At 40.1% G+C, this 17,151-nt stretch overlaps 1 protein-coding gene across 1 annotated transcript in view; it reads left to right on the top strand.

Moving 5' to 3' along the window:
• Window positions 1-17,151, top strand: part of Mcm6 (minichromosome maintenance complex component 6) — a 48,252-nt gene that overhangs the window by 23,251 nt on the left and 7,850 nt on the right. Inside the window, exons 9-15 of the mRNA XM_042683513.1 lie at window positions 1,260-1,401; window positions 2,672-2,779; window positions 3,857-4,012; window positions 6,427-6,555; window positions 10,858-11,019; window positions 15,288-15,423; window positions 15,959-16,114. Coding sequence (XP_042539447.1) covers window positions 1,260-1,401; window positions 2,672-2,779; window positions 3,857-4,012; window positions 6,427-6,555; window positions 10,858-11,019; window positions 15,288-15,423; window positions 15,959-16,114 — 989 coding nt within the window. The remainder of the gene's footprint in view (window positions 1-1,259; window positions 1,402-2,671; window positions 2,780-3,856; window positions 4,013-6,426; window positions 6,556-10,857; window positions 11,020-15,287; window positions 15,424-15,958; window positions 16,115-17,151) is intronic.

Raw genomic sequence — 17,151 nt, 5'->3', positions numbered from 1 at the left:
TTTGTTCAAAGTTAACTAGGATTCTACCACTTGAGCCACAGCTCTACTTCTGGCTTTTTGTGTTTATTGCAGATAAAAAATCTTGGGGACTTTTCCTGTCTTGTAGACTTTACTGCCTCTGCTAGCTCCATGATCCTCAGATCTCAGCCTCCTGAATAGCTAGGTTTACAAGCATGAGCCACCAGCATTCAGCGTTGATAATTATGGAAGCTTGTTGGATTTTGTCAAATGCTTTTTGTACATCTATTTAATTTATGGTGTGTGTACATGTGTCCATGTCTGTATGGAGCTTGAACTTCAGGACTCATGCTCTAGTTAGGCTTTTGGGCTCATAGCAGGTACTCTACCACTTGAGCCACAACTCCACTTTGAGCTTTTTGCTGGTTATGGAGGTAAAAGTCCCAGATAATGTCTGCCTGGGCTGGTTTAAAACCATGATTCAAATCTCAGATTCCTGAGTAGGTAGGATTATAGGCCTGAGGTACTGGCCTGTGGCAGTTTTAGGTTCTTTATCCTTACTGATTTCAGATGTTAAACTAATCTTGCATTTCTGAAATCCTAAGTCTTCTTTTGTGTTGTTACTTTTAGTTGCAAAACCTTTTTTTTTTTTTTTTTTAAGGAAGGATTTATTTTGGTTCGTGGTACCAGAGATTCAGTCTGCAGTTGACAGTTGGTTGACCCCAGAGGCTTGGGCTAAATGTCAAATGAGTGAGAATGTATAGTGGAAGTTCATGGCAGATAGGAAACAGAGTAGGGGAAATCAGATTCATGTTTGATCTGCTGGATAATACAGCTTATGTTGTCTGTCCATGATGCTGATGATGGTTTGCTTCAGCATGGAGTTAGGACCACTGAACTTAACCTCTCCTCTACCTATTCTTCACCATGCTATGTGTTACTGGTACTGAGCACAATTCTTATTGGTCACTCAGCCCTAGGGCTTATAAGACTAGTTGCAAATTCTTGGAGAGGATTTTTGTTGCTAAAGTGTTATTAAATTCTCATAAAATGGATATTTTTATCAGTTGCCTGATGTTCTTTGTTTTCTGTTTGACAGTAATGGATCTATTTTAAAAAGCCAAAGGAGATGAAGCTTCCTGTTTATCTGTGGCATGTCTTTATGAATTGCTTGAACTTAGAGCTGTTCTCATATTCTTTCAGAATTTTGAATTATTGAGGGGCATGACTCCTATCAGTTATTTTTGGAAAAGGTACTGTGTAATCACATACTAATGAGTGTGTTTGATAATGTTGAACAGGCATGTGGAAGAATTCAGCCCCAGAGCTGTCTACACCAGTGGCAAAGCATCCAGTGCTGCTGGTTTAACAGCAGCTGTTGTGAGAGATGAAGAATCTCATGAATTTGTCATTGAGGCTGGAGCTTTGATGCTGGCTGATAACGTAAGAACATCTTGTATTCTTGGATATAAGGAATCAGAATACTCCCTATTCAACCTGTAACTGATTATCTATATAAATAGATATGTATGCTGGTATATATTGCATTTATCTGTGTCTTTTATATAGATCACTTAAACCTATGTGTGCATGTAAGTTATGGTAATACACACTTATATTCATTGTATTCCACCTTCATCTCTTTCTAGCCTAAAAATGCTGAAGTGACCCTGGCTCCCTTGACACTAAGGGCTAGTATCTGGGTTTTTTTGTGTGTGGTTTTTATTTTTGTTTTGTTTTTGTCTTCATTTTTTTTTTTTTTTGGTCGGTCATGGGGCTTGAACTCTGGGCCTGGGCGCTGTCCCTCAGCTCTTCAGCTCAAGGCGAGCGCTCTACCACTTGAGCTACAGCGCCACTTCCAGTTTTCTGGTGGTTTATTGGAGATAGGAGTCTCACGGTCTCTCCTGCCCGGGCTGGTTTTGAACCGCGATCCTCATATCTCAGCCTCCTGAGTAGCTAGGATTACAGGCGTGAGCCACCAGCGCCCGGCTGTCTTTAATTTTTTTTTATTGTGATTAAGTGGTTACATAATTTCCCAAATTTCACAGTATTGTGGGATAGTGATGCTTAGTTAAAGTCACAAACACATTCTAACTTTCATGGAGCAAATTGTCTGTCACGGTTTATAACATTTATGAGTACTATGAGCTTTGCAGTACAGTTATTCCTTCCATATTGGGTGATGTTTTTTGGTTTTGTTTTTTTTTTTTTTTAGTTGGTTATGGGCCTTGAACTCTGGGCCTGGGTGCTGTCCTGACCTCTTCAGATCAAGGCCCAGTGCTTTACCACTTGAGCCACAGTGCCACTTTTGGTTTTCTGGTGCTTAACTAGAGATAAGAGTTTCATGGCCTTTCCTGCCGAGGCTGGCTTTGAACCACAATCCTCAGATCTCAGCCTCCTGAGTAGCTAGGATTACAGGGTGAGCCACTGGCACCTGGCATTTCTGCCTTTTCAAATGTTTATGTGATACTGAGGAATCCAGCACAGGGTTTCATGCATGCTAGGCAAGCACTCTACCACTAAGCCACATTCCTGGCCCTATAAATATATTTTCAGTTGGCTTTTGGCTCTGAAACCATTCAACTATCTTGCTTAAAAGAGGGAATTAGGACTATTTAACTATTTGACTTGTTTGAAGTTCTCTGGACATAAATTTGTTAGTCGTTTTTACATCTTCAAGGCAGTTTTAATGCTGCATGTATGTTTGTTATAGGGTGTGTGTTGTATTGATGAATTTGATAAGATGGACGTGCGAGATCAAGTTGCTATTCATGAAGCTATGGAACAACAGACCATATCCATCACTAAAGCAGGTGTAAAGGTATGAGTATCCTTTTTTTTTTGGTCGGTCGTGAGGCTTGAACTCTGGGCTTGGGCGCTATCCCTCAGCTCTTCAGCTCAAAGTGAGTGCTGTACCACTTGAGCCACAATGCCACTTCCGATTTTCTAGTGGTTTATTGGAAATAAGTCTCACGGAGTTTCCTGCCCAGGCTGGCTTTGAACCTCTATCCTCAGATATCAGCTTCCTGAGTATCTAGGATTACAGGCGTGAGCCACCAGCTCCAGGCTGTGTATCCATTTTTGTTCCACTGCATTGTGCTTAAACTTTGTAGATTAGTATAGTAATAGAGAAATCCATTACTTCACCATGTGTTGATGTTTTTAAGATGGAAAATAACATCCCTGAGAACTGTCAGTCCAAAATGAAGATTAAGATACTGTGTAAAATATTTACTGTGTTAAAATAATAGTACTAGTAAAAGGTTGAGTGTTTCATTTCTCAAAACTAAACATTGACAGATTATTTAACAAAATTAAATATTGTAACCCTTATTAGAAAGAATCTTAAATTTTCAAATACAGCAATAGATTTGAACAGAGAAAAATGTATTACACAAAAGTAGAAATCTAAAGAAGATATTCCCCTTTAATTTCTCAGCACAGAAAACTGGTATATATTGGGTATATGTCCTGTTATGACATATTCCTGTTAGAATAAGCAAGTACAAAAATTAATAATTAATTTCATTTTTGGCAATCTTTCCATACCAGCACAGTCTAGATCAACTTTTATTTGTTTTTATGCCATGATATTCGAGGGTATATATTTTTAGACTCTGATAGAGTACTGTTGTGGACTAATTTTCAGTGTCTTGTATGATGACTATAATGAACATTCATGAACACATTATTTTCTTTTACCTAATTGTAAGATAAATGCCTAGCAAAAGTACTTGTTTAAACGGTGTACACAAATACCACCAGCTTTGTGCAGGAGTGCCTGTTTGCTGTACTAACTGTATATTACCAGATTTTAATTTTGATATTAGTGGGTAAAATATTGCTCATTGTTTTAGACATCAGTTTTTTTTGTTTTTGTTTTTTCTTTTGCGATTAGGCAACTTTGAATGCCCGGACATCCATCTTGGCAGCAGCAAATCCAGTCAGTGGACACTATGACAGGTCAAAGTCATTAAAACAGAATATAAATTTGTCAGCTCCTATCATGTCTCGATTTGATCTCTTCTTTATCCTGGTTGATGAATGCAATGAGGTAACCACACGAGCTGTTCGTTTGCTTTATTTCCAATTTGAATAATTGAGCAAGCAAGGCTGAAGGGTCACGCTCAACAGCTGGTGCATGTACATACATTGAGCTTTCATTTCCCTTGAGTAGCATAAGAGTGAGCAAAGGAGTTAGTAAACAACTTCAATATGGTAATTTTAATTGCTGGCTCTATACAAGTGATGTTGAAAATAGTTTTGGGGTTTTGTTACTGTTTTTAAAATATCAAAAGAAAGAGGAGTTACAGTTGATTGCCAGCCCACTAAGATTTCCCCCCCTCCTTGTTTTTGTTTGGGTTTTTGTTTAGGTTCTCTATGTAGGCTAAGCTGACCTCAGAGTCAGGATCCCCTTGTCTTAACCTACCAAGTGTTGGGATTATAAGTGTACGTTCCCATGCCTAGCTTCTCTGAAAAATTTTTTTTTTTTTTTTTTTTTTTTTTTGGGGGGGGGTCTGGTCATGGGGCCTGAACTCTGGGCCTGGGCGCTGTCCCTCAGCTCTTCAGCTCAAGGCAAGCGCTCTACCACTTGAGCCACAGCGCCACTTCCGGCTTTTTTCTTTTTGCTTATGTGGTGCTGAGGAATCGAACCCAGGGCCTCATGCATGCAAGGCAAGAGCTCTACCACTGAGCCACCTTCCCAGCCCTCTCTGAAATTGTTATAAAAATATTTTTATCTGACTTTCCAGTTAGCTTAGAAGAAATTAGGATATCAGTTTTCTTCCAAATTATGTCATTCATCTTCCTATTTCTTCCCCAGGTTGTGTAATGTTACATATGTTCTTAGCTGATGATTCAGTACTTTTAACACTTAAGTAAATTTCTTTATTTCCTCGTTCCCCCTCCAAAAAAAACAAAATTAGATGAAAAATTCTAAGATTATTTGTACTTAAGCTTATAGTAGAGATAGCTAATGCTGTGTATGTAAGCTGTACTTTTAAATTGCTGAACATGAAGATTTTTCCATTTGAGCAGACACAGTATAAAACTTGGAATGGAACTTTTAGATACTATCTAAATAAAACCTAGCTTTCATTGTGTTCATAAATGAGTTATTAGAGTATCAATTTATAAATCTTTAAACTTTTTAGATAGTAATTTTTTTTCTCAATTAAAAATATTTTTTAGGTTAAAATTCTTTTTTGGTTGGTTGTGGGGCTTGAATTCAGGGCATAGACACTGTCCCTAATCTTTTTTTTTTTTTTTGCCAGTCCTGGGCCTTGAACTCAGGGCCTGGGTACTGTCCCTGGGCTTCTTACTCAAGTCTAACACACTACCACTTGAGTCACTGTGCCACTTAGCTTTTTCTGTTTTTATGTGGTACTAAGGAATCAAACCCAGGGTTTCATGCATGCTAGGCAAGCACTATACCACTAAGCCACATTCCTGGCCCTCCTTAAGCTTTTATGTTCAAGGCTAGCACTCTACCACTTTGAGCCATAGCGCCATTTCTGGTTTTCTGGTGGTTAATTGGAGATAAAAGTCTCATGACTTTCCCACATAGGCCGGCTTCAAACTGAGATCCTCAGATCTCAGCCTTCTGAGTAGCTAGGATTACAGGCACGAGCTACCAGCACCTGGCTGAGTTAGTTTTTTACTTTCCATCTTTAGTTGGATAGAGAGATTTCATTTCAAATTATTTATAAGCCCAATGCATATTGATCTCTGTCACCCCTAATACTAATAATTAAAAATATGAGCCTGGTGCTGATTGCTCATGCTTATTATCTTAGCTACTCAGGAGGCTGGAGGCTGAGATCCAGAGAATCGCAGTTTGAAACAAGCCTAAGAAGAAAAGTCTATGAGACTCCATCTCCAGAATAACCAGGAAAAAAGCTAGGCTAGAGGTTTGGTTCATATGGTGGAGCACCAGCTAAGTTAGCATGCTAATAAAGGAAGTACAAGGGACTGATTTTAACCCAAGTATCCACAAAATAATAATTTAAAAGTGTTGCAAGAAATATATAGAACAAGTTCGGAAGAAATAGTATATAGAAAACCTAGATGACCTTTTTCTTATTTGCTATCTGTCTATACATTTTTTCCCCCTGGTGTTAACAGTAATGTAGCAGCCAAAGTTGAAGCAAGACTATTTAAAACCCTGTCTCTGCTATTCACTGTATCCATAGACAAAATTACTTAAGCTTTTTGGCCTCAATTTGCTTATCTATAAAATAAGGTTACTATCATCCACTTAGCTTACTAGAGCATATAACAAGAGCCCAATAGGATCTTGGCTCTACAGTGGTTATTGAAGTCAGTTAATTCTTTCAGGAGTATTTTTAAACTTACCAAAAATTTCCTCAAAAACTTCATTCTTATATTTTCAGTAATATATTAGCATTTGTTCTTACTGCTTAAGATAGTCTGCATTAGTGCTGTGACAAATTTCTTGTTTTGAATTAGGTTACAGATTATGCTATTGCCAGGCGTATTGTAGACTTGCATTCGAGAATTGAGGAATCCATTGATCGTGTATATTCCCTTGATGATATCAGAAGGTATCTTCTCTTTGCACGGCAGTTTAAACCCAAGGTAATCTGCTCTTTTGTACTGGGATATGGAATAATATGTATTAAAGTTGTGTTTATTTTAATTATGATTTGTTTCTTCAGAGAGGTTGAAGGGAATTTTCTTTTAAATCAGAATAATTCTTTTTATTTTTCTTTTTTCTGTTGTGGGGCTTGAACTCTGGCCCTGGGGCACTGTCTGGGAGCTCTTCAGCTCAAGGCTAGGGTTCTACACTTGAGCCACAGCACCACTTCTGGTTTTCTGAGTGGTTTATTGGAGATGAGAGTCTCACAGACTTGCCTGCCCAGGGTTGGCTTTGAATTGCAATCCTCAAATCTCAGCCTCCTGAGTAGCTAGGATTGCAGGCATGAGCTACCAGTATCTGGCTAAATCAGAACAATTCTGTTTATTAGATACTCAACTTTCTACACTCTATACTTTCTATAGGAGAAAAGTTTTAGGAAACTGAACATCCTCTTTTTTTTTTTTGCCTGTCATGGGGCTTGAACTCTGGGCTTGGGGGCTGTCCCTCAGCTCTTCAGCTCAAGGCAAGCGCTCTACCGCTTGAGCCACAGTGCCAGCCACAGTGCCACTTCCGGTTTTCTAGTGGTTTATTGGAGATAAGAGTCTCACAGTTTTTTCTGCCTGGGCTGGCTTTGAACCATGATTCTCAGATCTCAGCCTCCTGAGTAGCTAGGATTACAGGCGTGAGCCACCAGCGTCTGGCTGAACATCCTTTTATTTCAACTATTACTACTAGGAATCTTGCCTAAATCAATAGATTAAACAAATGTTCCTAAATCTTTCTCTGAAAAAAACAGCAGAGTCCTGAATATTATGGTGAATTTGAACTACTGTTTCATTGTAAAATAGTAAAATAGGAGTCAGGGCAGGCAGAGTGGCTTAAGTGGTAAAACACCTGCCCTAGCAAGCTCCACATTTTGAGTTCAAAGCCCAGTAACATTTTTAAAAGAAAACAAAGATTATGAGTGACTGTTAAAGGTAGTGACATAGCCGGTGCTGGTGGCTCACGTCTATAATCCTAGCTACTCAGGAGGCTGAGATCTGAGGATCGCAATTCAAAGCCAGCTTGGGTAGGAAAGTCCGAGAGACGCTTACCTCCAGTAAACCACTAGAAAATCGGAAGTGGCACTGTGGCTCAAGAGGTAGAGTGCTTACCTTGAGATGAAGAGCTGAAGGATAGTGCCCAAGCCCAGAGTTCAAGCCCCACAACCAACCAAAAAAAAAAAAGTAGTGACATGAGTACATACTGGTGTCTGACCAGTGTGTATGCTTCCTTAATATGTTGAGCTCTTTGCTCTGAGAAACTAAGCATCTTTTAAATATAAACACACACATGCTCACTTCTTTTTCTCCTAAAGGCATGTAATTATTCAGCTTCAAGAACAGTCTGAGCATTGATTTGCTTAATGATCTTTGACCTCTTACTTCATTGCTTCAGTTTGTTAAACATCCTTTAGAAATGGTCCTTGGGACCCTACTGCATTGCTGGTGGTAATGTATTCTAAATACAACCACTTTGGAAAGCAGTCTGGAGTTACCTCAGAAAGCTAAATATGTCCTCCCCTGTGACCCAGCCATACCATGCCTAGGCATCTACCCCGCGCAACAAGAACCAGTATACAAGGACACATACACCTCCATGTTCATTGCAGCACTGTTCACAACAGCCAAAATATGGAAACAACCCAGATGTCCCACTACTGATGAGTGGATCCAAAAATTGTGGTCCCTATATACAGTGGAATATTATGAAGCCATTAAAACAAAATAATGGCATTTGCCAGGAAATGGATGGAACTATAGCAAATCATATTGAGCAAGATAAGCTTGATATGTGGATGCTAAAGCCAAAATGCAAGGAGATATAACAAACAAGACTCAAGAAACAGGACTTCCACTCACTGTCATATCATTGCTAAATGACTCCATGTTCTTGGCACATCTGAGGGAAGCTAGGAGGAGGACACAGAATCAGAGGGAAATGGGAAAACATACAACAGAGGGGCCCATCAGTTGCACTAGATATTGATGCAAAGGAACTAAGCAACTCAAAGGCAGCAGTGGGAGGGAGAGGATGAGAGGGTAAGAGGGAACAGCTCAGGGACAGTTCCCAGACCCTGAGCTCAAGCACCAGGACAGGTGGGGAGAAAAACAAAACGCCAATTTCTACATTCTGGTTGGAGCTTATGTTCATTCTATCAGGGAGGCAGACAAGTACAAAATAATATAGCCGGGCACCAGTGGCTCAAGTGTGTAATCCTAGCTACTCAGGAGGCTGAGATCTGAGGATTGCGGTTCAAAGCCAGCCTGGGCAGGAAAGGCCATGAGACCCATCTCCAATAAACTGCTCAGAAAACCAGAAGTGGCGCTATGGCTCGAGTGGTAGAGCGCTAGCCTTGAGCTGAAGAACTGAGGGGCAGCACCCAGGCCCAGAGTTTAAGCCCCACGACCGACAAAAACAACAAAAAACAATATACTGACAGGTAATGGAAAGACCATTTGTGTGTTTGTTAATCCCAGATCTGTACATGCTGGGAAAGTGTTCTGCACTATCCTGCAATCTCATAAATTTATTGTAATTTTTACATTACAAATTATGTTACTGTAAAAGTTTTCATGTAAACTCTTACCCACCTTCGGGCAAATTTTTTAAACATTTTTAAAATTATATCTAAATAGTTTTACAAAAAAGTTTCCATTCTACAAAAATATATGAATTCAAGGTGTCTGACAACATTGTCACCCATCACTCCTAACCCATCCCTTCTCTCACTTTTCTTTTTTTTTTAATTTATTTTTTTATTGTGAAAATACTGTACAGAGGAGTTACAATTACATGGGCAAGATAATGAGTACATTTCTTATCAAGCATTGTAGCCTCCTTTGTTTCCCCTTAGGAAGTGGTGCTGTGGCTCAAGCGGTAGAGTGCTCACCTTGAGCTGAAGAGCGCAGGGACACTGCCCAAGCTCAGAGTTCAAGCCCCATGACCGACCAAAAAAAAAAAAAAAAAAATATATATATATATATATATATATATGACCTTAAATTGAGATTAGGTGATTACATAAATTTCACATATTTCACAGTATTATGGAATAGTGATACTTAAAGTCACAAACACATTTTAACCTTTACAAGGCAAATTGTCATTATCATGGTCTATAAAGTTTGTGAATTCTCTGAGCCTTAAAAAGGAAATGTTAATGTCACCTGATGTGGAAGAAATAGTTGTCAAGGCTCAGAGAATTCACAAACTTTTTTTTTTTTCGGTCGGGCGTGGGGCTTGAACTCTGTGCTTGGGTACTGTCCCTCAGCTCTTCAGCTCAAGGCGAGCCACAGCTTGAGCCACAGCACCACTTCCCGTTTTCTATTGTTTATTAGAGATAAAAGTCTCACAGCGGGCTGGGAAGGTGGCTCAGTGGTAGAGCGCTTGCCTTGCATGCATGAGGCCCTGGGTTCGATTCCTCACCACCACATAAGCAAAAAGAAAAAAGCCAGAAGTGGTGCTTGAGCAGAAGAGCTGAGGGACATCACCCAGAGATCAGGCCCCATGACCGGACCCCCCACCCCCAAAAAAAGTCTCACGGACTTTCCCGCCCGGGCTGGCTTTGAACCTCGATCCTCAGCTCTCAGCCTCCTAAGTAGCTAGGATTACAGGCATGAGCCCCCAGCGCCTGGTGGAATTCACAAACTATAGACCATGATAATGACAATTTGCCTTGTAAAGATTAAAATGTGACTTTAAGTATCACTATTCCACAATACTGTGAAATTTATGTAATCACCTAATCTCAAAAAATTACTTTAAAAAATGGACGGTTGGCTTAAATAGCAAGTCTGCTGTCTTCATATTCATAAATTTGCTACATAAAATTCATAGACCTCTCTAATAATAATTTATTTTCAAAGGCATCTCTGTAGTAATTCATTGTTCAGTGGCCTCGGAAGTTTCAACCTTTTCAGTTCCTCAAAATATTTCCATCTGAGCCCGGTGTCAGTGGCTCATGTCTGTAATCCTAGCTTCTCAAGGAGACAGAGATCTGAGGATCGCGGTTTAAAGCCAGCCTAGGCAGGAAAGTCTGTGAGACTCTTATCTACTTAACCACCAAAAAACCGGAAGTGGCGCTGTGCCTCAATTGGTAGAGCGCTTGCCTTGAGCTGAAGAACTTGGGGACAACACCCAGACTGAGTTCAAGCTCCACGACCCACAGAAAAAAAAATTCCATCTATTATACTCTTACATTTAATGCAGCTGTCCTGGGGTAGAAATGTTTCTCTAGCTTCATTGCTGTTTTGAAACAGATTTCCAAAGAGTCACAGGACTTCATTGTGGAACAGTATAAACGCCTCCGCCAGAGGGATGGTTCCGGAGTAACCAAGTCTTCATGGAGGATTACAGTGCGACAGCTTGAGAGCATGATCCGTCTCTCTGAAGCTATGGCTCGGATGCACTGCTGTGATGAGGTATCAAAGTCACTTTGACCTGATGAGAATGAAGAGAAATTGGTTTGTTCGTTTGTAGGCATGTTTTATATCTTTGATATGGAACATTCTATAATTAGTCATAGATGGTTTGTATGAAACTGTTGAATGCTCACAGGATATATGACATATTTCCTTCAAGTGGGTTTTTGTCAAGCATTTTTGAGTATATTAGCTGTATCAAATGTAATAAGATAATCATTACAGTAAGAGTGTCTGTAGAGTTTGGTTACCATTTATTCAGTTAAAAAAAATGTAATCAGACCCTATAGTGTGCTAGGCCTCTAGCCTGAATTCAAATTGATAACTATGATAATGTAACTTCAGAACTCAAACCTTTCATTGAGTTTGTTACAATACAATGTATTTGGGTTATTGTTTTTATGTGTAATGAGGATTGGATCCAGGACCTGTACATGTTAAGCACACAGTGAACCTGAGCTGTACCTGCAGGCTGGAGGTGGATTGGTTGGTTGGATTTTTGCTGTTTGTCTGAGATATGGTCTTGCTATGCAGCCCAGGCTGGCCTAGAACTGAACATCTTGTACTCAGTCTCCTGATTGATAGGAGATGGACAACAACATTCTGTTTAGTTAGCTCTATGATTTTTATTTTATTTTTAATATAATTTTATTATTAAGGTGTCATACAGAGGGGTTACCATTTCATAAATGATGTAATGAGTACATAACTTTTGGGACAGTGTTACCCCTTCCTTTGCTTTCTTCCAGTTTCCCGTCTCATCCCTCCCACAAGTTAGTTACATAGTTTATTTTTCACATAGCATACACTCAATAGCATGATTGCATTTGTTCACCCTTCTTCCCTTTCTGCACACCCCTTTGCGTTTCCCCGTTCTCCCCCCCCCCCCCCCCAAAAAAAAGCAAAAACAGATACCAACAAACAACAACAAAGTAAATTGCCATTTCCTGGAAATCATATCAGTAAATAGTATTTTAAATGCTCAGAGAAGTTACTCCTTCGGGTTCTTCCCCAGGGATATCGTTCAAGCTGTGTATGAATGTATAGAGTCCTGTATAGGTTATGATCAGATTTTTATATCTAGCTTCCACATATGGGAGAAAACCTGTGCTGTTTGTCTCTCTGAGCTTGGCTTACCTTATTTAGTATGATTTATTCTAGGACCATCCATTTTCCTTCAAATGACATAATCTTATTTGTAATAGGTCATTAAAATTCTGTTTTGTATATGTACCACATTTTATTGATCCACTCATCTGTTTTAGGGCAGCTGGGTGTTTCAGTAACTTGGCTATTGTGAATAGTGCAGCGTGAAAAAGTTGCATGGTTTTTAAATTGTTCTTTGAACTAAGAGTTTTACAGGCATATGTCAGTGAGGATTAAGGGGAAAAGGGATTATAGAAGTCCCTCATCTGCTTCAATCAAAGTAGCTTTTATATGTTTAAGTCAGAAGTAAGATTTTTGGGGGCTGGGAAGGTGGCTCAGTGGTAGAGCACTTGCCTTGCATGCTCGAGGCCCTGGGTTCGATTCCTCAGCACCACATAAGAAAAAAGCCGGAAGTGGTGCTGAAGCTCAAGTGGTAGAGTGCTAGCCTTGAGCTGAAGAGCTGAGGGACAGCGCCCAGGCCCAGAGTTCAGGCCCCACGAAGTAAGATTTTTTTTTTGTTCTTGTGTGTGTGCAAGTGCATACATGTGCCTGTATGTGTTAGAACTCGAGACCTAGTGATCTTGCTTGGCTTTTTCTGCTTATAGTTGTGGTGCTCTACCACACCATGTCTTCTCTTACCAAGCACATTAGGTTTTCTCCTTATGGGTAAAAGTTCAGCCTACAGTTCAAGCAAGTAGGCTCTGAGAGATCTCTCAGGATATATACATTTAAAACAAGAACTTGGGGCTAGGAAGGTGGGTCAGCGATAGAGTGCTTGCCTCGCATACATTAGGCCCTGGGTTTGATTCCTCAGCACCACATAAACAGAAAAGGCTGAAAGTGGAACGGTGGCTCAAGTGGTAGAGCACTAGCCTTGAGCTGAAGAGCTCGGGGGACAGTGCCCAGGCCTGGAGTTCAAGTCCCACAACCGACAAATAATTTTTTTTTTTTAAAAGGACGCTTTGAACTGGGAAGGTGGCTCAGTGGTAGAGTGCTTGCCTTGCATGCATAAGGCCCTAGGTTCGATTCCTCAGCACCACATAAGCAGAAAAAGCTGGAAGTGGTGCTATGGCTCAAGTGGTAGAGTGCTAGCCTTGAGCTGAAGAGCTGAGGGACAACGCCCAGGCCCAGAGTTCAGGCCCATGACTGACCAAAAAAAAAAAGGACTCTCTAAGTTCTATTTCCATATCACTATTCACATCTAACTGCTACCTATCATTGACTCCTCAAGGACTTGAAACACTGAAATCTGCTTAAGTTGCAGTCTGTCTTTGGCGAGTACCTGCTGGCATATGGTACAGGACTGGATCAAAATTTTTTTTTTTTTTTTTTTTCCAAGAAATGTCATTTTATTGAAAGATTTCAGAAATGTTCAAATTATGCCTTCCTGGGCGATGTTTTTTTTTTTTTTTTTTAATTTTATTTTATTTTACTTGAGAACATACTGTACAGAGGGGTTACAATTACATGGGCAGGATAATGCATACATTTCTTACCAAGCATTGCAGCCTCCTCCTTTGTTTACCCTTCACCTCCCTTCCCAGCCTCCCCCCTCCCTCCCACCCAATCATACCCCCCCCCCCACCGACATTGTAAAGCTGGTTTTGACATGACATTTTGTACTTCTCATTGTTGCAACAGGTCCACCTGAATCCTTAAACGACTTGTTTGTCCCCATCTCCTCCACATGTTATACTGACATCAAATATAGTGAAAGCGGGGGTTACACTGTGGGGGAGGGACATACAAAGCAACAAAGAATCTTATAAATGCGTTAGAAACACATGCATGAAAGAAACAAAAACATTAAAATACATATTTGAGGTTTCGTTTTCCTAACATCACATTATCTGACTTTTTCCGCTTGACTCATACCTATACTAGATATTGCAAATAAGGGAAACCATGGGACCTATGTTTCTTTGGGCCTGGCTTACTTCACTTAATATAATTTTTTCCAAGCCTTTCCATTTCCTAACAAATGGGGAAATGTCATTCTTTCTGATGGAGGCATAGAATTCCATTGTGTATATATACCACATCTTCTTGTGGATCAAAAATTTTGAGCTTGCTTTCTGTTGTTGGGGACAACTGAGATCCCAGATCATAATGATCCAAAGAATCATCTGTACAGTTACTGTAGAAAGTCTCTCTTTCTCTCTCTCTCTCTCTCTTCTGAGGCTTGAATTCTGTGCCTGGGTACTCTCTGGGAGCTCTTCAGCTCAAGGCTAGCGCTCTACCACTTGAGCTACAGTACCACTTCCAGTTTTCTGGGTGGTTTATTGGAGATAAGTCTCACGGCCCTTCCTGACCAAGCTAGCTGATCCTTAGTCCTCAGCCTCCTGAGTAGCTGAGTAGCCAGTGTCATGAGCCACTTGCTCCCAGCTCCTGAACTTTTTTGGAGGGAGAGGTCTGGTTGTGGGGCCTAAACTCTGGGCCTGAGCGCTGTCCCTCAGCTCTTCAGCTCAAGGCTAATGCTCTACCACTTGAGCCACAGCGCCACTTCCGGCTTTTTTCTTTTTGCTTATGGTGCTGAGGAATTGAACCTCATGCATGCAAGGCAAGCGCTCTACCACTGAGCCACCTTCCCAGCCCTTTCTGAACTTATTTGTACGAGGTTATTGCTCTACCCCTTGAGTCACACTACCACTTCCAGCTTTTTGGTGTTTAATTGGAAATAAGAGTCTCCTGATAAGGCTGGCTTAAAACTGTAATCCTCAGATCTCAGCCTCCTGAGTAGTGAGGATTACAGGTTTGAGCCACTGACTCCTGGGTAAGCTTGGTATTTTTATTAGTATAACACTAAGTTTATTATATCTAGATGGTATGACATGCCTATTATCCCAGCACTTAAAGGAAGAGGCAGGAGGACCCTTCAAGGTCACCATCTTAGAAAACCAAGTTAGTGGTGGAATACTTGCTTAATACATATAAAGTCCTGGGCTCTAGCTCTAGAATTAAAAAAAAAAAATTTATATACATTCATAGTTTTGCTTGCAGAGAATTTCTTCATTCTTGCCAACACATGATATTGTCACTCATGTTATCCATTCTGGTAAATTTGTTGTATGTGATTTTATTGGCCTATCAACAGTGACTGAATTGCCTTATTACTGGTTTAGGTTCAACCTAAGCATGTGAAGGAAGCCTTTCGGTTACTGAATAAATCAATCATTCGGGTTGAAACACCTGACGTCAATCTAGATCAAGAGGAAGAGACCCAAATGGAGGTAGATGAGGGTCCAGGAGGCATCAATGGTAAGATGTTTATTTCTGATTGTTCTGGAGTTAGGGACCGCAGTTTTTTGCAATGTCTTGTGGTTCAAATGAACTTATTAATAGTTATGAGGTGACTATAGTAAAAGAAAATAATGGATATTGAGAAAGTATAATTTTAAAAAATGAAACTAATTAAAGTATAGTTAGTTTATATAAAATATATGTGCTTGAAAGATAAGTATACCAAAATGGGGTAGTAGACTTAAGTCCTTTGACCAACACACTTTTTTGTAGTATTTCATTCTTGAATTATAAACATTTTCAAACATACTAGAATTTTTTATTTAGTACATCATACTTACTGCAAATGGATTTAATATTATGAAATCCCAACCCTCATTTCTCCCAATGTAGTTCTTTTTGCTAGTAGAGTTGATAAATTGGCTTCTAATTTATTTGTAAAAATGTTATGTTTTACCTTTCTGAAATTTGTATTAAATATAAACAGTACATTTAGAAACACTTGGTAAGTGGATACTAAAGCACAGAAACAAATGGTTAACTTTGCACACAGGTCATGCTGACAGCCCTGCCCCCGTGAGTGGAATTAATGGCTACAGCGAAGATGTACATCAAGAGTCTGTTCCCAAACCCTCCTTAAGGCTGGGCTTCTCTGAGTATTGCCGAATCTCTAACCTTATTGTGCTACACCTCAGAAAAATGGAAGAAGGTGATGATGCTATACTTAATGTCTCATATATGTTGTATTAAGCGTGTTTGCATAGGCCACTTCTGATTGCTAAGTAGTACATTATGTCAGAAGACATAATGAATTGTTACATAGGCTTATTTTATCAAGTAAATTTTTGTGGGATATGGGTTTAGCGTGACAGCCTAAAGATTTCTCCACCAATTTAATTGTCAAATAAAGGTTAAGAGGTCATTTTTGGGGGCTGGAAGGTGGCTCAGTGGTAGAGCGCTTGCCTTCCATGCATGAGGCCCCGGGTTCGATTCCTCAGCACCACATAAGTAAAAAGAAAAAAGCCGTAAGTGGCACTGTGGCTCAAGTGGTAGAGCGCTACCCTTGAGCTGAAGAGCTGAGGGACAGCACCCAGGCCCAGAGATCAGACCCCACGACCAGACCCCCCCAAAAAAAGAGGTCAGTTTTGTTAGTGTCTTCAGCCTGTTTAATAATTTTGAAGCAGAATCTTTTATAAATGTGTAAAGAAATACAACTCAAAAAATTACTACAGTGGCTTTATTTAAAATAGGTGTACTCCTATTGATATTTCATAGGTGACTTGGAGTGGTGGTACATGCCTATAGTCCCAGCTACTTGAAAGGTGGAGATTAAGATGATACAAGGTCAGGAGAAAGCAATATCCTAGCTAAGTAAGAGGCCATAAGTAAGAGGATTGAGATCTGAGGCTACCCCTGGATAAAAATTCAGGATACTACATGAAAAATAAAGCAAAGTGTGCTTTAGTAAATAAAGCAAAATGGCTGTAGTAGAGTGCCCACCTGTCAAATATGAGGCCCTTACTCAGTTCAAACCCTAGTATTGTCAAAAATGAAATACATGTGATCCTAGACACTGAGGAGGCTGAGATCTGAGGATCGTGGTTCAAAGCCAGCCCAGGCAGGAAAGTCCATGAGACTCTTATCTCTAAGAAACCACTAGAAAGCCGGAAGTGGCGCTATTGCTCAAGTGGTAGAGAGCTCACCTTGAGTTGAAGAGCGCAGGAACAGCGCCCAGGCCCAGAGTTC

This window comes from Dipodomys spectabilis, unplaced genomic scaffold, assembly GCF_019054845.1.
Source record: "Dipodomys spectabilis isolate Male_0828 unplaced genomic scaffold, ASM1905484v1 ptg000081l, whole genome shotgun sequence".
In the NCBI taxonomy this organism is placed as follows: domain Eukaryota; kingdom Metazoa; phylum Chordata; class Mammalia; order Rodentia; family Heteromyidae; genus Dipodomys; species Dipodomys spectabilis.
This window is presented reverse-complemented; position numbering and strand designations above follow the sequence as displayed.